The sequence below is a fragment of the Pongo pygmaeus genome, chromosome 9 (genome assembly GCF_028885625.2).
Source record: "Pongo pygmaeus isolate AG05252 chromosome 9, NHGRI_mPonPyg2-v2.0_pri, whole genome shotgun sequence".
NCBI lineage: Eukaryota > Metazoa > Chordata > Mammalia > Primates > Hominidae > Pongo > Pongo pygmaeus.
In genome coordinates this window covers 76900702-76926047 of record NC_072382.2, presented here as the reverse complement: position 1 = coordinate 76926047, position 25346 = coordinate 76900702, and the positions used below count along the sequence as shown (strand labels likewise).

Sequence of the window (25346 nt, the reverse complement as noted above, 5' to 3'; positions counted from 1 at the left end):
GCAACACTGGACAGAGGGGAGGTAAACTGGCACAATCATATTGGAAAACCATTGGACACAATCTACTAGAGCTGAAGATACGCACATTCTCTTGACTGTAATTCTACTCCTCAGTTTCTACTCAACTGAAATACCTAAAAATCTTTATTAAGAAACATATGAAGGTTCTTCACTCAGAAACCTAGAAGGTTCATGGAAGCATTAACTCTAATGTTCCCAAAATGAAAATTACTGAAACCAACAGCAAGAGTAGATAAACACATTCACACTCATATAATGGAATACTATTTGGCATTAAACATGAACAAACTGCCACCACATGAAGGTAAGAATGACTCTACAAACATGATGTTGAAAAGAGCCACCACATGTACATATATGGTTCTATTTCTATAAAGTTCAAAATTAGGCAAAACCAATCTGGTTTGAGTCTTGGCAGTGGCTAGTCTGGCTGGAGATGTGGTAAATGGAATGAAGCATGAGGAGGCTTTGGGGTCCTGTTTCTTGATTTAGATTCTGCTCACATGGGTGTGTTTGCTTTGTGAAAATTCAAGCTCTATGGACACAACTTCTCCATAACTTACCATGGGGTTACATCCTGATAAACCCATTGTAAGCTGAAAATATCGTAAGTTGAAAATGTATTTAATACACCTAACCCACTGATCGTGAAACCTTAGCCAAGCCTACTTTTAAGGTGTGAGAACACTTACATTAGCTTACAGTTGGGCAAAACCATCAACACAAACCTTATTTTACAACACGGCATTGAATACCGTACACAGATGAGCACTTTGTAGACTTGATGGGATGTGAAAACATAAAACACAATATCCAAAAAACACTAGCAACAGAGTACATTATAGAGTACCGGTTGTTCACCCTCATGATCATGTGGCTGACTGAGAGCTGCAGCTCACTGTCACTGCCTAGCATAGCAAGAAACTATCATACCACATATTGCTAGCCTGGAAAAAGATCAAAATTCAAAATTCATAGTATGGTTTCTACCAAATGCACATAACTTTTGCATATTGTCAAATTGAAAAATCATAAGTTAAATCATCATTGAATCGAACCATTGTAAGTCTAGGACCATTTGAATACAGATCTGTACACTTGTCTGTATGGACTAACTTCAAAATACTTGCAAAAATATTTTAAAAATTTGAGAAAATTCTATCACCATACAATCATGCACTGCATAATGATGTTTTAATCAACAACAAACCACATACAAGATGGCGGCCCCACAGATTATAGTATAGTATTTTTATTCTATGCTTAGATATATTTAGATACATAAATACTCACCATTGTGTTATAGTTGCCTACAGTATTCAGTATGGTAACATGCTGTACAAATTTATAGCCTAAGAGCCAGAGGCTATACCATATAGCCTAGGTGTGTAGTAGTTTATACCATCTGGGCTTGTGTAAGCATACTCTATGATGGCAGCTCAGCAAGGAAATCACCAAAGGATGCATTTCCAGAATATATCCCTGTCATTAAGTGATGTGTGACTGTATTTACACAAAAAATGACTATTTGAGCTTGTGAAGAAGAAGAAAGGAGAACCACTGATGTGGAGGTTAGGCTGTTTGTATGGTATTTCCACTCACCTTTGTCTTGTAATGCAATTTGTTGCTTATGCAGTAATGCCACCTCCTGTCCCAAAGCTTTCTTCTGCCGTTCCAGTTCATTTTGAAGCACCAAAATTTTTAACTGCAGGCATTCACTTTTTTTTTTCTAAATAAATGAAACCACAGGTATATTTATGAATATAAATGTCATGACTATGAATAATTATACACTCACAATGTTTAAAAATAAATAATGGCTTAAAACATTTTAATACTCATCAAACTTATGGAACTCTTGAGTAACTTAATTATCAGCACCATCCTTTTAATGAAAATCATATAGAAATAAGCAAAGAATAAGAGTAAAAGTAAATCTTAAGTCTGGGGACCCAACAGACACTACACAAAATATCTCAGGTACCTTCCCTGATACCACAATACAATACAATAAGATTTTTAAAACTTGATAACAAATAAGTTCTCAAAAAATTAAATACAGAGGTACCAGAAGACCCAGAAATTCCACTTCTAGGTATATACCAAGAGAACTGAACACATGTCCACATAAAAACCTGAACACAAATGTTCATAGCAGCATTACTCATAATAGTCGAACAACATAAAAAACCCAAATGTCCACCAACTGATGAAAGGATAAATAAAATGTGGCCTATCCATACAATCAAATATTTTGTAATAAAAAGAAATTAAGTAATGACAAATGCTACAACATGGATGAACCTTAAAAACATTATGCTAAGTTAAAGAATCCAGTTTTAAAAGGCCAAACACTATACGGCTCCATTTATATGAAATGTCCAGAATAGGCAAATCCATAGAAACAAAAAGTAGATTTCCACATTTGCCAAACCAAACCAAGGTGCTCTAACCCCCCTGCCTGTTTCAAAGAAGGCCAAGCAGAGGCCTGAGGTTTTCATCCCTGCTAGGCAGTAAGCAAACGAGTCCCATGTGGTAACTACTGACACTACATGGGGATCCTGGACTTTTACCACCCACCTGTCTGTAATGAGATAACCCTCTCCCATCCCCAATGTGGTGGTATTAGAGAAGGCCTAGTTGAGAGTCACTTTCACCCGAATTTCATTAGGGTGGCTAATGAGGCCACCCTCCTTTCTGTGATACCAGTGGAAGATATGTGGGGAGAAGTAACAAGGCATTCCTCCTCCTCCCAGCTAAGAATTTATCAGTGGAGGCCGAGTGGGGAGCCACTCCTAGCCAGTATTAAGGCAAGGGGAGCTTTCTCCCTTGCCACTTAGCCAATGGAAGCTGCATAGGGAATCTGGACTTCTATACTCATCTGGCAGTAATGAAATGGCACCTCTTCTTTCCCCTACCAGAGAGGTCTCAGAGGAAGCCAGCTAAAACAGAGGGCTTAAATAAGATCCAGAGACTTAAAACATAATGCCCAAAATGTCCAACTTTCAATCAAAAACCACTCACCACACCAAGAACCAGGAAAATGCCAAACAAAATGAAAAAGGACAAACAACAGATGCCAATACTGACATGACAGACGTGTTACAATTTTCAGATAAAGACCTAAAAGTAGCCAACATAAAAATGCTTCAATAGCAATTAAGAACATGCTTGAAACAAATGAAAAAGTAGGAAAAAAAAAAAAACTAGAAAGTCTCAGCAAGGAAACAGAAGATATAAAGAACCAAATGGAAATTTCAGAACAAAAAATAACAAAAACTCAGTGAATGGGCTCAATGGCAGCACAGAGGAAGCAAGGAAAAGTCTGTGAACAGAATACTGAAACTACCAATTTTAGCAAGAGAGAAAATAGCCTTGAAGAAAAATGAACAAAACATCAGGGACCTGTGTAACTATACCAAAAGAGCTAACTTTTGTGTCATCAGAATACTAGAAAGAAAAGAGAAACAGAGAAGGACTGAAAAAGTATTTGAAAAAATAATGGAGCCAGGCAAGATGGCTCATGCCTGTAATCCCAACAACTCAGTGGCTGAGGCAGGAGGATCATTCAAGCCTAGGAGTTTGAGGCTGCGGTAAGCTATGATGATGCCATTGTACTTCAGCCTAAGTATCACAGCAAGACCCTGTCACAAAAAAAAAAAAAAAAAAAAAAAGAAATAATGGCTAAAAACTTGCCAAATTAGGGACAGACACAGTGGCTCACACCTGTAATCCCAGCATTTTGGGAGGCTGAGGTGGGCAGATCACTTGGGGTCAGGAGATTGAGACCAGCCTGGCCAACACAGTGAAACCCCGTCTCTACTAAAAATACAAAAATTAGCCAGGCACGGTAGTGGGCACCTGTAATCCCAGCTATTCGGGAGGCTGAGGTGGAAAAATCGCTTGAACCTGGGAGGTGGAGGTTGCAGTGAGCCAAGATCATGCCACTACACTCCAGCCTGGGCGACAGAGCAAGACTCTGTCTAAAAATTTTAAATTTAAAAACTTACCAAATTAGGCAGAAGAAAGAAATCTGCATATTCAAGAAGCCAGTTAAATCCAAATAGAATAAATCCAATACAGAAAAATCAATGAAACCAACAACTGGTTCTTTGAAAAGGTAAATAAAATTGATAAAACTCTAGCCAGGGCCAGGTCTGTAATTCCAGCACTTTGGGAGACTGAGGCAGGTGGATCACCTGAGGTCAGGAGTTTGAGACCAGCCTGGTCAACATGGCAAAACCTCATCTCTACTAAAAATATGAAATTAGCTGGGCATGGTGGCAGGCACCTGTAATCCCAGCTACTTGAGAGGCTGAGGCAGGAGAATTGCTTGAACCTGGGAGGTGGAGGCTGCAGTTAGTCGAGGTCACACCATTACACTCCAGTCTGGGCAACGAGAGTGAAACTCCATCTCAAAAAAAAAAAAAAAAAATTCTAGCCAGACTCTTCAAGGAAAAAAGAGAAAAGGCAAAATTTACTAATATGAAGAAAGAGAGGTTATCACAATTGATCTCACAAACATCAGAAGAATAAAAAAACACTATAAACAACCCTATGCCCAGAAGTTTGGTAACTTAGATAATATAAACCAATTCTTTGAAAGACAATCTACCAAAACTCACAGTAGGAGAAAGAGATAATAAAGAAATTAGGCTGGACATTGGCACATGGCTGTAATCTCAGCACTTTAGGAAGCCCAGGTGGGAGGACTGCTTGAGCCCAGAAGTTGGAGACCAGCCTGGGCAATACAGTGAAACCCCATCCATAAAAATAAAAAATAACAAAATTGGCTGGATGCGGTGGCATGCACCTATAGTCCCAGCTACTCAGGAGGCTGAGGTGAAAGGATCACTTGAGATCAGGAGTTCAAGGCTAGAGTGAGCCATGATCCTGCCACTATACTCAGTCTGGGCAACAGAGCAAGACCCTGTCTCAAAAACAAACAAACAAAAAACAGACACAGAGAGAAATTAAATGAACAATTACTAACCTTCCGAAACGGGGGAAAAAAAAAAAGGTCTAGTTGGTTTCACAGGGAATTCTACTAAATGTTTAAGTAAGAAACAATACCGGAAAAAAGAGGCAGGGAGGTTCCAAGATGGCCGAATAGGAACAGCTGCAGTCTACAGCTCCCAGCGTGAGGGACGCAGAAGATGGATGATTTCTGCATTTCCAACTGAGGTGCCGGGTTCATCTCACTGGGGCTTGTAGGACAGTGGGTGCAGGAGAGTGGGTGCAGCCCATGGACCGTGAGCCAAAGCAGGGCGAGGCATCGCCTCACCAGAGAAGCACAAGGGGTCGGGGAACTCCCTTTCCTAGCCAAGGTAAGCCATGACAGACGGCACCTGGAAAATCGCACCTGGAAAATCAGGTCACTCCCACCCTAGTAGTGTGCTTTTCCAAAGGTCTTAGCAAACGGCACACCAGGAGATTATATCCCGCTCCTGGCTCAGGGGGTCCCACGCCCACGGAGCCTTGCTCACTGCTAGCACAGCAGTCTGAGATCAAACTGCAAGGTGGCAGCGAAGCTGGGGGAGGGGCGCCTGCCATTGCTGAGGCTTGAGCAGGTAAACAAAGCGGCCCAGAAGCTCGAACTGGGTGGAGCCCACCGCAGCTCGAGGAGGCCTGCCTGCCTGCCTCTGTAGACTCCACCTCTGGGGGCAGGGCATAGCTGAACAAAAGGCAGCAGAAAATTCTGCAGACTTAAACATCTCTGTCTGACAGCTTTGAAGAGAGTAGTGGTTCTCCCAGCATGGAGTTTGAGATCTGGGAACGGACAGACTGCCTCCTCAAGTGGGTCCCTGACCCCCAAGTAGCCTAACTGGGAGGCACCTCCCAGCAGGGGCTGACTGACACCTCATATGGCCGGATGCCCCTCTGACACGAAGCTTCCAGAGGAACGATCAGGCAGCAACATTTGCTGTTCTGCAATATTTGCAGTTCTGCAGCCTCCACTGGTGATACCCAGGCAAACAGGGCCTGGAGTGGACCTCCAGCAAACTCCAACAGACCTGCAGCTGAGGGTCCTGACTGTTAGAAGGAAAACTAACAAACAGAAAGGATATCCACACCAAAACCCCATCTGTACGTCACCATCATCGAAGACCAAAGGTAGATAAAACCACAAAGATGGGGAGAAACCAGAGCATAAAAGCTGAAAATTCTAAAAATCAGAGCACCTCTTCTCCTCCAAAGGAATGCAGCTCCTTGCCAGCAACTGAACAAAGCTAGATGGAGAAAGACTTTGACGAGTAGAGAGAAGAAGGATTCAGAAGATCGGTAATAGCAAACTTCTCCAAGCTAAAGGTGGATGTTCGAACCCATCGCAAAGAAGCTAAAAACTTTGAAAAAAGATTGGACGAATGGCTAACTAGAATAAACAGCGTAGAGAAGACCTTAAATGACCTGATGGAACTGTAAACCATGACACGAGAACTACGTGATGCATGCACAAGCTTCAGCAGCCGATTCGATCAACTGGAAGAAAGGGTATCAGTGATTGAAGATCAAATGAATGAAATGAAGCGAGAAGAGAAGTTTAGAGAAAAAAGAGTAAAAAGAAATGAACAAAGCCTCCAACAAATATGGGACTATGTGAAAAGACCAAATCTACATCTGATTGGTGTACCTGAAAGTGATAGGGAGAATGGAACCAAGTTGCAAAACACTCTGCAGGATATTATCCAGGAGAACTTCCCTAACCTAGCAAGGCAGGCTAGCATTCGAATTCAGGAAATACAGAGAACACCACAAAGATACTCCTTGAGAAGAGCAACTCCAAGACACATAATTGTCAGATTCACCAAAGTTGAAATGAAGGAAAAAATGTTAAGGGCAGCCAGAGAGAAAGGTCGGGTTACCCACAAAGGGAAGCCCATCAGACTAAAAGCGGATCTCTCGGCAGAAACTCTACAAGCCACAAAAGAGTGGGGGCAATATTCAACATTCTGAAAGAAAAGAATTTTCAACCCAGAATTTCATATCCTGCCAAACTAAGCTACATAAGTGAACGAGAAGTAAAATCCTTTACAGAGAAGCAAATGCTGAGAGATGTTGTCACCACCAGGCCTGCCCTACAAGAGCTCCTGAAGGAAGCACTAAACATGGAAAGAACAACCGGTACCAGCCACTGCAAAAACATGCCAAATTGTAAAGATCATCGAGGCTAGGAAGAAACTGCACTAACTAATGAGCAAAATAACCAGCTAACATCATAATGACAGGATCAAATTCACACATAACAATATTAACCTTAAATATAAATGGGCTAAATGCTCCAATTAAAAGACCCAGACTGGCAAATAGGATAGAGTCAAGACCCATAAGTGTGCTGTATTCAGGAAACCCATCTCACGTGCAGAGACACACATAGGCTCAAAAGAAAGGGAGGGAGGAACATCTACCAAGCAAATGGAAAACACAAAAAAGCAGGGGTTGCAATCCTAGTCTCTGATAAAACAGACTTTAAACCAACAAAGATCAGAAGAGACAAAGAAGGCCATTACATAATGGTAAAGGGATCAATTCAATTAGAAGAGCTAACTATCCTAAATATATATGCACCCAATACAGGAGCACCCAGATTCATAAAGCAAGTCCTTAGAGACCTACAAAGAGACCTGAGTCCCACACAATAATAATGGGAGACTTTAACAGCCCACTGTCAACATTAGACAGACCCATGAGACAGAAAGTTAACAAGGATACCCAGGAATTGAACTCAGCTTTGCACCAAGCTGACCCAATAGACATCTACAGAACTCTCCACCCCAAATCAACAGAATATACAGTCTTCTCAGCACCACATCACACTTACTCAAAAATTGACCACATAGTTGGAAGTAAAGCACTCCTCGGCAAATGTAAAAGAACAGAAATTATAACTAACTGTCTCTCAGACCACAGTGCAATCAAACTAGAACTCAGGATTAAGAAACTCACTCGAAACCGCTCAACTACATGGAAACTGAACAACCTGCTCCTGAATGACTACTGGGTACATAACGAAATGAAGGCAGAAATAAAGATGTTCTTTGAAACCAATGAGAACAAAGACACAACATACCAGAATCTCTGGGACACATTTAAAGCAGTGTTTAGAGGGGAATTTATAGCACTAAATGCCCACAAGAGAAAGCAGGAAAGATCTAAAATTGACACCCTAACATCACAATTAAAAGAACTGGAGAAGCAAAAGCAAACACATTCAAAAGCTAGCAGAAGGCAAGAAATAACTAAGATCAGAGCAGAACTGAAGGAAATAGAGACACAAAAAAACCTTCAAAAAACTCAATGAATCCAGGAGCTGTTTTTTTGAAAAAATCAACAAAATTGATAGACCGCTAGCAAGACTAATAAAGAAGAAAAGAGGGAAGAATCAAATAGACGCAATAAAAAATGATAAAGGGGATATCACCACCAATCCCACAGAGATACAAACTACCATCAGAGAATACTGCAAATACCTCTACGCAAATAAACTAGAAAATCTAGAAGAAATAGATACATTCCTGGACACATACACCATCCCAAGATAAAACCAGGAAGAAGCTGAATCGCTGAATAGAGCAATAACAGGCTCTGAAATTGAGGCAATAATTAAGAGCCTACCAACCAAAAAAAGTCCAGGCCCAGAAGGATTCACACCCGAATTCTACCAGAGGTACAAAGAGGAGCTGGTACCATTCCTTCTGAAACTATTCCAAACAATAGAAAAAGAGGGAATCCTCCCTAACTCATTTTATCAGGCCAGCATCATCCTGATACCAAAGCCTGGCAGAGACACAACAAAAAAAGAGAATTTTAGACCAATATCCCTGATGAACATTGATGTAAAAATCCTCAATAAAACACTGGCAAACTGAATCCAGCAGCACATCAAAGAGCTTATCCACCATGATCAAGTGGGCTTCATCCCTAGGATGCAAGGCTGGTTCAACACACGCAAATCAATAAACGTAATCCAGCATATAAAAAGAACCAAAGAGAAAAACCACATGATTATCTCAATAGATGCAGACAAGGCCTTTGACAAAATTCAACAGCGCTTCATGCTAAAAACTCTCAATAAATTAGGTATTGATGGGACATATCTCAAAATAATAAGAGCTATTTATAACAAACCCACAGCCAATATCATACTGAATGGACAAAAACTGGAACCATTCCCTTTGAAAACTGGCACAAGACAGGGATGCCCTCTCTCACCACTCCTATTCAACATAGTGTTAGAAGTTCTGGCCAGGGCAATCAGGCAGGAGAAAGAAACAAAGGGTATTCAATTAGGAGAAGAGGAAGTCAAATTGTCCCTGTTTGCAGATGACATGATTGCATATTTAGAAAACCCCATCGTCTCAGCCCAAAATCTCCTTAAGCTGATAAGCAACTTCAGCAAAGTCTCAGAATACAAAATCAATGTGCAAAAATCACAAGCATTCCTATACACCAATAACAGACAAACAGAGAGCCAAATCATGAGTGAACTGCCGTTCACAACTGCTTCAAAGAGAATAAAATACCTAGGAATCCAACTTACAAGGGATGTGAAGGACCTCTTTAGGGAGAATTACAAACCACTGCTCAACAAAATAAAAGAGGACACAAACAAATGGAAGAACATTCCATGCTCATGGGTAGGAAGAATCAATATCGTGAAAATGGCCATACTGCCCAAGGTAATTTATAGATTCAATGCCATCTCCATCAAGCTACCAATGACTTTCTTCATAGAATTGGAAAAAACTACTTTAAAGTTCATATGGAACCAAAAAAGAGCCTACATTGCCAAGACACTCCTAAGCCAAAAGAACAAAACTGGAGGCATCACAATACCTGACTTCAAACTATACTACAAGGCTACAGTAACCAAAACAGCATGGTACTGGTACCAAAACAGAGATATAGGCCAATGGAACAGAACAGAGCCCTCAGAAATAATACCACACATCTACAACCATCTGATCTTTGACAAACCTGACAAAAACAAGAAATGGGGAAAGGATTCCCTATTTAATAAATGGTGCTGGGAAAACTGGCTAGCCATATGTCAAAAGCTGAAACTGGATCCCTTCCTTACACCTTATACAAAAATTAATTCAAGATGGATTAAAGACTTAAATGTCAGACCTAAAACCATAAAAACCCCTAGAAGAAAACTTAGGCAATACCATTCAGGACATAGGCATGGGCAAGAACTTCATGTCTAAAACACCAAAAGCAACAGCAACAAAAGCCAAAATTGAGAAATGGGATCTAATTAAACTAAAGAGCTTATACACAGCAAAAGAAACGACCATCAGAGTGAACAGGCAACCTACAGAATGGGAGAAAATTTTTGCAATCTACTCATCTGACAAAGGGCTAATATCCAGAATCTACAAAGAGCTCAAACAAATTTACAAGAAAAAATCAAACAACCCTATCAAAAAGTGGGCGAAGGATATGAACAGACACTTCTCAAAAGAAGACATTTATGCAGCCAACAGACACATGAAAAAATACTCATCATCACTGGCCATCAGAGAAATGCAAATGAAAACCACAATGAGATACCATCTCACACTAGTTAGAATGGCGATCATTAAAAAGTCAGGAAACAACAGGTGCTGGAGAGGATGTGGAGAAATAGGAAACCTTTTACACTGTTGGTGGGACTGTAAACCAGTTCAACCATTGTGGAAGACAGGTGGCAATTCCTCAAGGATCTAGAACTAGAAATACCATTTGACCCAGCCATCCCATTAATGGGTATATACCCAAAGGATTATAACCATGCTGCTATAAAGATACATGCACACGTATGTTTATTGCGGCACTATTCACAATAGGAAAGACTTGGAACCAACCCAAATGTCCATCAATGATAGACTGGATTAAGAAAATGTGGCACATATACACCACGGAATATTATGCAGCCATAAAAAAGGATGAGTTCATGTCCTTTGCAGTGACATGGATGAAGCTGGAAACCATCATTCTGAGCAAACTATCGTAAGGACAGAAAACCAAACACCTCATGTTCTCACTCATAGGCGGGAATTGAACAATGAGAACACTTGGACATAGGGTGGGGAACACCACACACCGGGGCCTGTCGTGGGGTGGGGGGATGGAAGAGGGATAGCATTAGGAGATATACCTAATGTAAATGACGAGTTAATGGGTGCAGCACACCAACATGGCACATGTACTCATATGTAACAAACCTGCACATTGTGCACATGTACCCTAGAACTTAAAGTATAAAAAAAAAAAGAAACAATACCAGTTCTTCAGAATCTCTTCCAGAAATTAGAAGTTGATGAACACTTGCTAACTCATTCTATGAAGCCAGCATCACCCTAACACAAAAACCAGAAAAAGACACTATAAAATATTAGCAAATCAAATCCAACAATGTATAAGAATAATTACACAACATGGCAACATGTAATTTATCCCGGGTAGGCAAGGTTGGTTCAACATTCAAAGAGCAATTAATGTAATTCATCACATCAACAGGCTAAGGAAGAAAAAATGATATGATCATACATATTGATAGATGCAGAAAAAGCATGTGACAAAATCCAACGATGATTCATGATAAAAACTTTCAGCTAACTAGGAAAAGAGGGGAACCTCCTTAACTGGTAAAGAACATCTACCAACTAACCTACAGCTGACATCATACTTAATAGTAAGAAACTAGATGCTTATCCCCTAAGTTTGAGAACATGACAAGGATATCCCCTTTTGCTCCTATTCACCATAGTTATACTTGAAGTCCTAGCTAATGAAATAAGACAAGAAAAAGAAAGAAAAGCTACACATGTTGGGAAAGAAGAAATAAAACTGTCTTTGGCTGCAGATAATATTATTGTCTCCATATAGAAAATCCAAAAGAATTGAAAAACAAAACAAAAAAACACCCTCCTGGAAAAAGCAATTATAGCAAGATTGCAGAATATAGAATTAATACATATAAAAAGTTAGATGTCTTCCTGTGTAACAGCAATGAACAAGTGGAATCGAATTACCCAATTATCCATCAGATTATTTTGTTAATATCAAAACTGATTCTGAAGTTTATATAAAGGCAAAAGACCCAGAATACACAACAGATTATTGAAGGAGAACAACAAAGTTGGAAGACTGACAGTAGCCAATGTCTAGAATTACCATAAGCTACAGTAATCAAGACAGGGTGGTATGGGTAAAAGAACAGACAAATAGATCAATCAAATGGAACAGAGAGCCTAGAAATATACCCAAACAAATATAGTCAAAGAATATTTGACAAAGAAACAAAAACAACTCAACGCAGAAAGGACAGTCTTTTCACCAAATGATGAAACCACTGGACCGCCACATGCAAAAAAAGAAAGGAAAGAAGGAAGAAACAGAGTGAGTGCAAGAGGGAGTAATCAATCTAGATACAGGTCTTATACCCTTCACAAAAAATTAACTCAAACCAGATCACAGATCTAAATATGAAATTAAAAATGATACTTCTAGAAGATAACACAGGAGAAAATACAGAAGACTCTGGGTTTGGAGATAACTTTTTAGACATAACACCAAAAGCAAGATCCATGAAAAAAGAAATTGGTATCTTGGAAATCTTTAAAATCTGCAAAAGATACTGTGTTAAGAGTAAAGACAAGCCACAGACTGGGAGAAAAACTATGCAAAAAAACATATCTGATAAAGAACTGGTATCCAAAATATACAAAGAACTCTCGTAAAAAAAAAAAAAATACAGACAGGGTCTCACTATGCTACCCAAGTGTGATCTACCACTTGGGCCTGGCCTCAAAGAGCTCTTAAAATTCAACATTAAGAAAACAAACAACCCTGGCTGGGCACGGTGGCTCACGCCTGTAATACCAGCACGTTGGGAGGCCAAGGTGGGCAGATTACCTGAGGTCAGGAGTTCGAGACCAGCCTGGCCAACATGGCAAAACCCCGTCTTTACCAAAAATACAAAAAACATCTAGCCGGGCATGGTGGTGTACACTTGTAATCCCAGCTACTTGGGAGGCTGAGGGAGGAAAATCGCTTGAACCTGGGAGGTAGAGGTTTCAGTGAACCAGGATCGCGCTACTGCACTCCAGCCTGAGTGAAAGAGCGAGACTCTATCTCCAAAAAAAAAAAAAGAAAATGAACAACCCAATTTAAAAATGCAACAAAGAACTGAACAGCTATCTCATCAAAGAAGATATATAGATGGCAAGCATATGAAAAGATGTTTAACATCGTAAGTCATTAGGGCATTGCAAGTTAAAACAACAATGTGATACGACTACATACCCATTAGAATAAAATCCAAAACTCTCACACCACCAAATGCTGGCAAAGATATGGAACAACACGAACTGTCATTCATTGAAGGTGAGGATGCAAAATGGTGCAGCCACTTTGGCAGATAGTCTGGCAGTTTCTCACAAAGCTAAAATAGGCTTACTATACAATCTAGCAATCATACTCTTATGTATTAACCTGGACACTGAAAACTTACGTTTACACAAAAACCTACACACAAATGTCTACAACAACTTTACTCATAATTGCCAAAACTTGGAAGCAACCAAAATATACTTCAATAGGTCAACAGATAAACTGTGGTATATATACAATGGAGTACTATTCAGTGATGAAACAAAATGAGCTATCAACCCATCAAAAGAGAAATGGTAAATGCATATTGCTAAATGAAAGAAGCCAGTCTGAAAAAGCTACATACTGTATGATTCCTACTATATGAAATCGTGGAAAAGGTAAAATTATAGACAGTAAAAAGATCAGTTGCCAGGGGAGGGAGAAAAGGATGAACACGTGGAGGATAGGATATTTTTAGGGCAATGCAACTATTCTGTTTGATGCTGTAATGATGGATACATAATACATTTGTCAAAACTCACAGAAATGTATAACATAAAGAGTAAACCCTAATGTAAACTATGTACTTTAGTTAATAATAATGTATTAATATTAATCAATATAACAATTGTACCAAACGAGTACAAGATGTTTTAACAGAAGAAATTGGGGATGGGGTGGGTTATATGGGAACTCTGTACTTTCTGCCTAATTTTTTTTTTTTTTTTTTTTTTTTTGAGATGGAGTCTCGCTCTGTCGCCCAGGCTGGAGTGCAGTGGCGCAATCTCAGCTCACTTGCAAGCTCTGCCTCCCGGGTTCACGCCATTCTCCTGCCTCAGCCTCCCGAGTAACTGGGACTACAGGCGCCCGCCACCACGCCCGGCTAATTTTTTTGTATTTTTAGTAGAGACAGGGTTTCACCATGTTAGCCAAGATGGTCTTGATCTCCTGACCTCATGATCCGCCCAACTCGGCCTCCCAAAGTGCTGGGATTACAAGCGTGAGCCATCGCGCCTGGCCCTTTCTGCCTAATTTTTCTATGAATCTAAAACTACCTTGAAAAAGAAAGTTTATTTTTTAAGTCACATTAAAAATCAATTTTACTGAATATACATTTAATAAAACGAAATTCCTGACCCATTCTACCAGCCAGAGATACAATTAAACTTGCTGTTTGTTAACTTGCGTTTCCATATAAATACTACACCAAACCATTGCTTAAACTTTACTCAGCCTCTTTTTTTCTCCAAAAGCCTTGCCTGAATTTACCTCCAGATACAAATCCGAAATTCTGTCCCCAAAATGAGTATGTCTGTGCCTGTATATGTGTGCACACACACACAATTACTGCACTATGAATGTGTATGCTCTTCTCTCCTAGTCTTTATGAAACAGTGTTACTAATACACTTTTCATCATTTTCTATGACATAAATCTTAAGCAAACAGCAATTTGGTTATAGCTAGTAAATTTTTATCTCCTTCCTAAGGTATAAAGTAAACAACTAAAATTGTAACTACAAAACTCATCCATTAAATAAAGAGGTTACCAGGATCCAGGATAAGCTGATAGAAAACTTTAAAAGGAAAAGCTTAGTATCTTGATTTGACTCACAATGAGGAAGCCTGGGAACTCAGTGAGATGCATCACGGTATGGCCTTGTTGAAGCAACGGGCATGGAAAATGATTTTTGGCAATGTGTTAAAAGTACTTACCGCAATCATTTCTCACCCAAGATGCTTTCTTACTCATCCCTGACATACTGATTCTAAACAGATGGTATGATCATCTGTTAAAGACATTCAAGCTGAGAAAACAGCAGAAAAACTTATTTCCAATCATTATTATATTTAGCTTGAAAGGTCTATGAAATATGCCTTTCATAGAATGTTCCTAAACAATTTTCCTGAACAAACCAAACATTAATAAAGGCCCTACTGCATGCTTCTAGATGAATGAGAAATGGTCTCTACTTTCTATGAATTTAGGTCTACTGGAGATAAAAGCCATTTTGCCCTGCCACCCCACTGTAAAAACAGAAACCAAAAGTCCACAAGGTTCTAAGACGCAGAAGCAATCCAGTGTCTATCAATAAATGAATGGATAAGCAAAATATGGTATATACATACAATGAAATATTATTCAGCTTTAATCAGGAAGGAAATTTCTGCAACATGCCACACCATCGATGAAGCTTGAGGACATTAACTAAGTGAAACACCCAGCCATAAAAAGGTATACACTGCATGATTTCACTTATATGAGTTACTTAGAGTACAGTCAAAGTCACAGAGACAAAAAGTAGAGTGGTAGTTGCCAGGGGCTGGGAGTAGAGGGAAGCGAGGAGTTAGTGTTTAATGGTTACAGTTTCAGTTTAAAAGACTTCTGGAGATGGATGGTGATGATGGTTGCATGACATTCTGAAGGTGTTTAATACCACTGGGCTACACATTTAAAAATGAAATGAAATCATAAATCTTATATGTATTTTACCATAAAAATAATTGGAAAAAAAGTCAATGAGGTTGTTTATTATGAAAGAAAAAGGAACAAAGAAACAATCTGAGTTTTCTTTAGCAATGCAATAGTATAATCAAGAAGCCTAAGGTGTTCTTACATCACTGAGGAAAAAGATAGGTAAAATCTTTAGGAAGCAATCTTTTCCTACAAAGAGTGAGGTGTTCAACTTTCTTAACTTGAATTTTGCCACAAAATATGTAAATTGAATTCCACCTGGGCAGAGAAAGAAAATACAGAAAAAGAAAAGCAAATATTCAGAGAACACAGGGATATGCCTGGCTAGGAGGATAACGTGCTCTATTCCAGGGTACATACTGAGATATGTTTTCTCGATTTAAAGAACTAAGGTTACAAGTTAATCTAAATACTACATTAATATGGGAAGGCATATGTATAGTGTTTGTGTTATGGTCCATGTTCAGAAACTGGCTCATTTACAGAAATATATCAAGTCATTCAAAACCAGAATTGTGGGCTCCAATTTCTGATGAGTAAACAAACCCATGTGGGATCTAGTTCTGCTTCCTTCCTAATGCATCAAAGACAAACTGCTCAAAGATCTTAATGTTCCATAATCTTCTAATGAGTTTCAGTGTTCTATTTATCTGTTTACTCCAAGTGTAATGTCACATATATATCGCCAATAGATTACGTTTAATTAGATTTTAGTGTTTTTATACAACACTATATGTGAACTGAAAATCACAGATACACACATTCCTGTTTATGAGTCTCTGCCAAAAAAATGGGAAATGTTAAACATTCATTTCAGAAAGATGACTAACATATAAATAACATATTATAGATTGAGTATGCCAAATCTGAAAATCTGAAGTCCAAAATGCTACAAAATCTGAAACTTTCTGAGTACCAATATAATGCTCAAGGAAAATGCTCATTAGAGTGTTTTGGATTTTGGATTTGAGATGTTCAACCAGTAGTGGAACAAGTGTCTTCACACTGATCATATTGGAGCTAAAGCTTTTTGCCTTAGTGCAAAAGTTCCTCAAGCATGTTCCTGGGAATTGTGAGGGTTCCTGACATCTTTACAGAGTCTTATAAGATAAAATATATTAGCATATTACTAAATTGTATGCCTCTTTTCCACTCTCATTTTCTCATAAGTGTATGATGGAATTTACCAGAGTCTGCGAGACTTATGATATTGCAACAGATTCACTGCAGAAGCAGATGTGAAAATCCAGGTGTCTTTTATTAGGCTAGATATTAGCTTAATAGCAGTTAAACTCACAAAATATTTAAGCAATGCAATGCTAATTAAACCTTTTGTTCAGAAAAATATGCTTATTTTTCATACAAATGTATTACTGAATTCTTTGAGATTTTTAAGAGTATAAAGGGGTCTTGAGACCAATAACTCTGAGAATTGACAGCTTAGGGTATATTTTATCTTCATCTGTAGTAATTTTTCCCCCAAAATTGAAAATAATTAACAATCAGAAAAAAGGTTTTAAAATTGTGGCAGCTGTCCCAAAAGTTAACACATCTGCTTTTAAATGTCATTTACAGGTTGTTTCTACTGGACCTACACCTAGTCAACCACTAAGAAAAGGAAAAGATTTCCGTAGAAAATATTTCCAATCCATTAATTTCACAGACTTAGCAGTAACAGGCTTAGAACCCGGATTTAGCCAGGAGGATACAGCAAAAATATATAATAATAAAATCGTTACATATTTTTTACATTTTTATTTATATTTACATATTATTTATATTTACATATATTTATATTTACATATATATTTTTTACATCCAAATTGTTACACAGGAGCTCTGCTTCTGGTGTAAAAGAATAAGTATGCAACAAACTGGTCCTCTCATAGAAGATATAGACTATGGATAACAGATATAGACTATGGGTAAAATACAAAAATCGCTACTTGAGGGTTCTTGAGAATGATCAATGGCAGGCATATTTTGGAGGTGAGTCAGAACTTGGCATAAACAACCAATAAAATGAAATTCCCCTTTTCTGTGGCTTTTCCCTGAGGGTGGCTGCAAACTCCAAAAGAAAGTCAACTTCCTTTCTGACCAGAGGAACCAGGGAAAAATTGTCAGGCAATCAAGTGTGCCAGAATAGAGGAAGGCAGAGAATGGGCACCCCAAATTCTGTTTAAATTCAACCTAAGTCTCTGACTGAATCCTATACTACACATGCATGAGACAAACAGAAAGAAGCTTGTGCCTAAGGGTAAAAGAATTACACTGTAATCTGAGCCAGTGTTCATTGCAGGCATGACAGTTTGAGCCTAACCAAGTTAACTACCTGCTAAAATAAAAACATCAACATTTTTTGGAACAAAGTAACAAAATCCAGAGATTCCACCAAATTACATTCACAATGTCCAGAATACTATGCAGTATTACCCAATATATGAAGAGTCAGGAAAATGTGACTCACTCTCTAGGGAGGAGAAAACCAACATATGCCAACCCCAAGATGATCCAGATGTTAGAATTACAAAAACTTTAAAGCCACTCTTACATATATGTCGACAAAAATTGAAATATTCTTATAGTGAATAAAAGGATATGAAATATCAGCAGAGAACTAGAAAATATTTAAAAGGTCTAGATTTCTGCTCCTGGGCAAGATGGAATAGGAAAAAAAGAACACTGCCCAACTATTTTTACCAGGCTACCATAATCCTACTAGCAAAATCTGAAAAGGCAATTCAAAACATTGTATCACAACATCCCTGATAAATACAGGTGCAAAATTCCTTAAATTATTACCAAAGCAAATCCAAGACAATATGAAGGAAAAAAATTTATAAGAATAAATCCAACAAAACACAAAAATAATTATATATTATAATCAATTTAGGTTTATTCCAGAAATGCAATGTTAAACATTTGAAAATAAACCGAAAAGTTAATCACATTAAGAGAATAAAGAAAAAAACATATGATTATTTCAATGGATATAGAAAAACCATCTGACAAAATTCAACGTCTATTCATGATAAAAACTCTCAGAAACTAGGAATAAGAGGAACTTCCTAAAATTAATGAAGGGCATTCTTAGCACTATATTTAACAGAGAAATGATGAGTTGTTTCTCCTCAAAACCAGGAACAAGGTGAGGATTCCTGTTCTTACTATTTTTTTGTCCAACATTGCACTGGATGAAAATCAAATAAAGGGCATAAAACTGTGCAAACTTTCCTGTTATGATTCTTTACAAAGAAAATCCCACAAAACTATAAATAACTAGCATAATGAATAAGTTAATATAACAAGATTGCAAGACAGATTAATAAGTTAAAATTAATTGTATTATTACATACTAGCAGCAAACGAATGAGAAATAAAAAATCAAAAACAATTCCACTTGCAATAATGACTCCCCTGCCAAAAACCTGCCAAAAACCTCCCAAAAAACACTTAAGAATAACTCTAACAAAAGATGTCCAAAATCTGCCGGGCGCAGTGGCTCACACCTGTAATCCCAGCACTTTGGGAGGCCAAGGTGGGCGGACCACGAGGTCAGGAGATCGAGACCATCCAGGCTAACACGGTGAAACCCCGTCTCTACTAAAAATATTTTTTAAAAATTAACCGGGTGTGGTGGCGGACGCCTGTAGTCCCAGCCACTCGGGAGGCTGAGGCAGGAGAATGGCATGAACCCAGAAGTCGGAGGTTGCAGTGAGCCGAGATCGCGCCACTGCACTCTAGCCTGGGCGACAGAGCGAGACTCCGTCTCAAAATTTAAAAAATAAATAATTAAATAAAAGACGTCCAAAATCTCTACAGTGAAAGCTACAACATTATAAAGAGAATTAGAGAGAAATCTAAGTAAAAGAGATATACACCATGTTCACGGATTGAAGGACCCACTATTGTTAAGATAGCAATTCTCCACAATTTTATCTACAGCTTCTTATCAAAATTCCATCAGGCCTTTTTTTTGTGTGTGTAGAAATTGACAAACTGATTCTCAAATTCACTTGGAAATATAAAGAACCTAGAAAAACCACAGAAGTTTTAACAAAGTTGGAAGACTTACCCTGTCAAGTTTTAAGATGACAAATCTACGATAATAAGTGAGTTTGGTATTGGGGAAATAAAGACATATAGATCAATGGAACAGAAAAGAAAATCCAGAAATAGATGCACATACACATGATCAATTGATTTTGAACAAACATGTCAAGGCAATTAAATGGGGAATGAAAAGACTATTCAATAAATGATGCTAAATCAACTGGATATCCATGCAGGGGGAAAAAATTACCCTTACTTATGTGATACAAAACAATGAACTCTAGAACCACACCCAGCTAATTTTTTGTACTTTCAGTAGAAACGGGGTTTCACCATGCTGGCCAGGCTGGTCTCAAACTCCTGACCTCATGATCCACCTGCCTTGGCCTCCCAAATTGCTGGGATTACAGGCGTGGGCCACCATGCCCAGCCCTAAACTGATACTTATTAAAAGATGCATGCATATCCAATAGGATATGAAAAATGCTCATCATGGAAATACAATTTAGAACAAAAAGAGAAAATACTACATAACTGCTAGAATAGCTAAATGTAAAAAGACTGACCTCCTAAATGAAATGGACAAATCCTTGAAAGACACAAGCTATAAAAGTTAACGCAAAAGGTAAATTATTAAAGAAACTGAATTTCCAGTTCAAAAACCTTCCCACAAAAAAACCTCCAGGCCCAGATGGCTTCAATGCAAATTCTACTTAACATTTAAGAAATAATTCCCATTCTACACATATTCTTCCTGAAAACAAAAAGGGAGAAAACACTTTCCAAAAGTGAGTTGTGGCCAACGTCACCCTGACAACAAAATGAGACAAAGAGATTACAAGGAAACAAATTACAGACCAATATTCTTTATAAATATATATGCACAATTTCTTTAAAATTTTTTAACAAATTAAATCCAGCAATGAGCATTAAAAAGTAATTCACCATGACCAAGAGGGCTTTCCCCAGAAATGCAAAGTTGGCTTAACATTAAAAAATCAACCAATGTATTTCACCCTAATACCAGAAGAGAAAAAACATACATTTATCTAAACAGATACAGGAAAGGAATCTGACAAAATCTGAAACACAAACTGTGCATGCTGGTAACACGCCTATAATCCCAGCTACTCGGGAGGCTCAGGTGAGAGGACCACTTGAGGCCAGGAGTTCAAGAGCAGCCCAGGCAACATAGTGAGATCTCACCTCGAAACAAACAAACAAAAAAATTATGAAACATAAGTAAAAATTCAAAATGACAACAGCAGAAATTTCATAAGAAATATAATTAAATGCCAAAAAATGTTAGGCATTGATGTGATGTAAGAAGATGCCAAATTTTTGAAAGTAACCAACTATGAACCCAATTTCTTATAACACAGTTAATCATACATGGTCTTGGAAGGTAATCAGATTTCTTTCAACAGCAAATATGCCTTCTTGCTGCATTTTTACTTAGGTTAAAATGAAAATGCTTTCTTAAATATCGGAAATGGATGGGTTGGAATAAAATGGCCATGGGCCAATTTGAAAAGTAAATGAGCAAAAAGACAAACAGTAAAGTTTTCTAATATGCTACAGGTAAACCTCAAAGTGACTGACTAATTAACATGTAGATGGCATTATTCTCTAAAAGGAAACAAGTAAACCAAATTATCAATCTCTATTGTCAAATGATTGTGGGAAAGCTGTTTCCCTTCTTTAAGCTTCATTTTCCTGTCCTATTAGAAGAGGACATTATGCTAGATTCATTCTTAAATTCAACAAATACTTATTGAGCACCTACTGTGTGGCAAACACTTTTCTAGATGCTGGAAATACACCAATGTAAAAAAAGAAAGAGAGAGAGAGAGACAAAAACCCCTCGCCTTATAGAGCTTAGAAAGATAGAAAAATATGCAAAATATGTATCATGGTAAATGGTAATGAGTATTATGGAGAATAAAGCAGGAAAAGGGACAGAATGTACTGAGGGGGCTATAGTTTTGAATGGGGTTATTAGGGAACCAGATGATTTCTAGGTTCACATTCAGTTCAAAAATCCAATGATTTTTCTTCTGTATTAACTAGGCAGCATAAAAACACACGATGAACCTCTGAATTTGACCTCTTTAAACTCACACATTCTGTTACCTTGCTCTGTGTGTCACCACTTATATTTCTTTAAAAACAGAATTAAAAATACATTTTTCCACACTGAGATAAAGCATATGCTGTCATTTAATGCAACAATTAATTTCCCAGTCTTGCCTTGGGAGAGGAAAACAAAAATAAAACCTAGCAATTTTCCCCCAAAGGTTCTAAAAATCCAGCATTTTTATACACTACAGAAAGAATTAAAATTAGTGATTTTTCCTCCCCCTTCAATATATTTATAGTCTGAAATTTAGTCTTGCTGGGGCTAAGTTACAACAAGAGGTGGTTTAACAGCACCTTTGAAATGGAAGATGTTTTTATAGACAAGGAAAGTCAAGTGAATAATAAAAATTACTACTATACCTATTGCAGCTATCCTATTTTGTATGTTTGCTACCTGCCAGGTATAGCACTAGCTAGAAAATCAGCAACTGTATATAGTTTGAACTAATATATTAATTTCAAATTCCATGAGAGAGAAGTTTCTGTAAGGTTAAGTGCATTGCTGCTTTTCTATACTTCTACTATATGATTATCTTGGGCAAATCTTCAAGGCAACAAAAAGCTTTCGTTTGGGGATGTAAAGGCCCTCTGCTAAGTTGACAAGGGTGTAAATGACCATAGGAAGATGCTGCCTATCTGTGATAATGAGTTCACGTGAACAAATATTTAAATAATTTTATCTAGAACTTAATTTGAAGATCTGAATTTTAAGTCCAATCCACAGCACAAAGTTCCTCAAAAGCTATTCATACCAAGTGACTTTAAAAAAAAGCTCAATTTATTAGCCATACCCACTATTGTGCTTACAAAAACACAATATTCATTATAAAATAGACATTTTTTCCACTCCACTAGGAAAAACAACTAAAAATTATACTAATATCTTAAATCTGCCCATTTGGGTTAGGATTTCTATTTCTTTGGAAATACCTCCTTAATAAGAGTATTTCCCAAAAGAGATCACTGTCCACAAACCAGCCTGTTTTGCTCAATCCAAATACTTTTCAAATTTGTCTTTCAAAATTAGATTAGCTCCTGTATTTTTTTTCCTCCTGGCAGCTATTTTTCATTCACTATATAGTTCATGTTTAGAGTTCACATTAATAAAACTGCCTGTTAATTATCTTCTAAGTAATTTTATGTAATATAAAGTTTCATCTAGCAGAATAAAGCAGGCATTTTGTGCGTTACATTATTAGCAGATGGGAAAGTTTATTTCCAACATTTAAATGCCAATAGAACTCTCTGTGGAACATTGAGAAGATAAAAACGATCTAAAGGGTTTTTTAAAATTAACCCTAGAAGAATATGATACTGTCCTTTAGAAAACAAGAAGTGTAAACAGGTAAATACATAAAAACCTACCAGCTCATTGCTTGTAGATGTGAGTCTTAGTTTTTCTTCAATTTCCTTTCCAATTTTCTGAACAGTTACCTGAGTCTGTTTAATTGCACACTGGGCTCTATGAAGCCTAGAAATATAAGTTATAGAAAAATGTAAATGAGTTAACAGTAAACTCAACAAAGAGCCTCAGATATAAATGATAAACCTTGAGGATACATAGAATTAATAATGAACTCAATTGATTTTTAATTATCTAGCATATTCACAATGAAATAACACGGAATACAATAAATCCTAAAACAGTAAAGCTCTAAAACACCCTTTTTGTACCTGCCTGCCTGCCTCTGATGTACTGTGAGGTAACATGAAGAACTCAAAGGAGTTGGGAAGAGCCCTGAGAAAGTAATATAGTAAAATCCTATCATTTTATAGATGTGGAAACTGAAGCCCAGTGAAATTAAATGGATTGCTAAAGTCACCGAGAGAGTATCGCCACTCTCAAAGGTGACAATTACTTCTAGGTATCCATAAAGGAAAAAAAGAATTCACAGTAATCCCAGTTGAGAAGGCTGAATCAAAGCAGACAGCACTTTCAAAGATATAAGAAAAAACCAAAAGATGACAGAAAAGACAAAGTAATAGGAGGAATTAAATACTCGGCCAGGTTCAAACTAGCCAACTACATTCTCAGTAAGGTCTCTTTCAAGGAACAATGAAAAAATTAAGAACTATTTTTATTTTTAAATTATGGTTTTCTTTGTGTTTTTGCTTCTTGGACTCTTTATCTTTATTTTAATTTTATTTTGAGACAGGGTGTCACTCTGTCGCCCAGGTTGGAGTACAGTGGTGCAATCATGGCTCATTGCAGCCTTGACCTCCTGGGCTCAAGTGATTCTCCTACCTCAGGCCCCCAAATAGCTGGGACTACAGACATGCACCACCATGCCTGGCTAATTTTTGTATTTTTTGCAGAGACGAGGTTTTACCATGTTGCCCAGACTGGTCTCAAACTCCTGTGTTCAAGCAATCTGCCCGCCTCGGCCTCTCAAAGTACTAGGATTACAGCACTATGCCACTGCACCTGGCCTATTTATCTTTAAATATAGCTCATGTATTTCTTATACATTTCCATACCAAATGGTCAAACTGTCTTTATTTGTAGATGACATAATTGTCATGTGGAAAATCATCAGAAATCTACAAAACAAATACTAAAATTAATAAGTTAATTAGCAAGGTCATGGGATATAAGGTCAATATACAAAAAAATTATATTTCTGTATGTAGGCATACCTCACTTTACTGCACTTTGCTTTATTGTGCTTCATAGATACTGTTTTTTTTTAAAAAAAAAAAACAAAACAAACAAACAAATTGAAGGTTTGTGGCAACCCTGAGTCAATCAAGTCTACTGGAGCCATTTTTCCAACAGCATGTGGTCACTTCATGTCTCTCTGTCACATTTTGGTAATTCTCACAATATCTCAAACTTTATCATTATTATTATATCTGTTATGGTGACCTGTGATCAGTGATCTTTGGTGTTGCTATTATAGTTATTTTGGAGCACCATGAGCTGCACACATATAAGATAGTGAACTTTATCGATAAATGTTTTGTGTTCTGACTGCTCCACTGACTGGCCATTCCCAGTCTCTCTTCCTCTCCTTGGGCCTCCATATTCCCTGAGACACAACAATAATGAAATTAGGCCAAGCCTTACAGTAGCCTCTAGGTGTTCAAGTGAAAAGAATAGTCCTACATCTCTCACTTTAAATCAAAAGCTAGAAATGACAAAGCTTAGTGAGGAAGGCAGGTGAAAAGCCAAGATAAGCCAAAAACTAGGCCTCTTACATGAAACAGTCAGTCTAGTTGTGAATGCAAAGGAAAAGTTCTTGAAGGAAATTAAAAGTGCTACTCCAGTGAACACATGAATGATAAGAAAGTAAAACAGC

At 37.7% G+C, this 25346-nt stretch overlaps 1 protein-coding gene across 3 annotated transcripts in view; it reads right to left on the bottom strand.

Moving 5' to 3' along the window:
* UVRAG (UV radiation resistance associated) overlaps nt 1–25346 on the bottom strand; it is a 330142-nt gene that overhangs the window by 157520 nt on the left and 147276 nt on the right. For all 3 annotated transcript variants that reach the window (XM_054439837.1, XM_063672095.1, XM_063672094.1), the window contains exons 7-8: nt 23413–23518; nt 1624–1750 (exon numbers count right to left, since the gene is read on the bottom strand). In XM_054439837.1, the coding sequence (XP_054295812.1) occupies nt 1624–1750; nt 23413–23518 (233 nt within the window). The remainder of the gene's footprint in view (nt 1–1623; nt 1751–23412; nt 23519–25346) is intronic.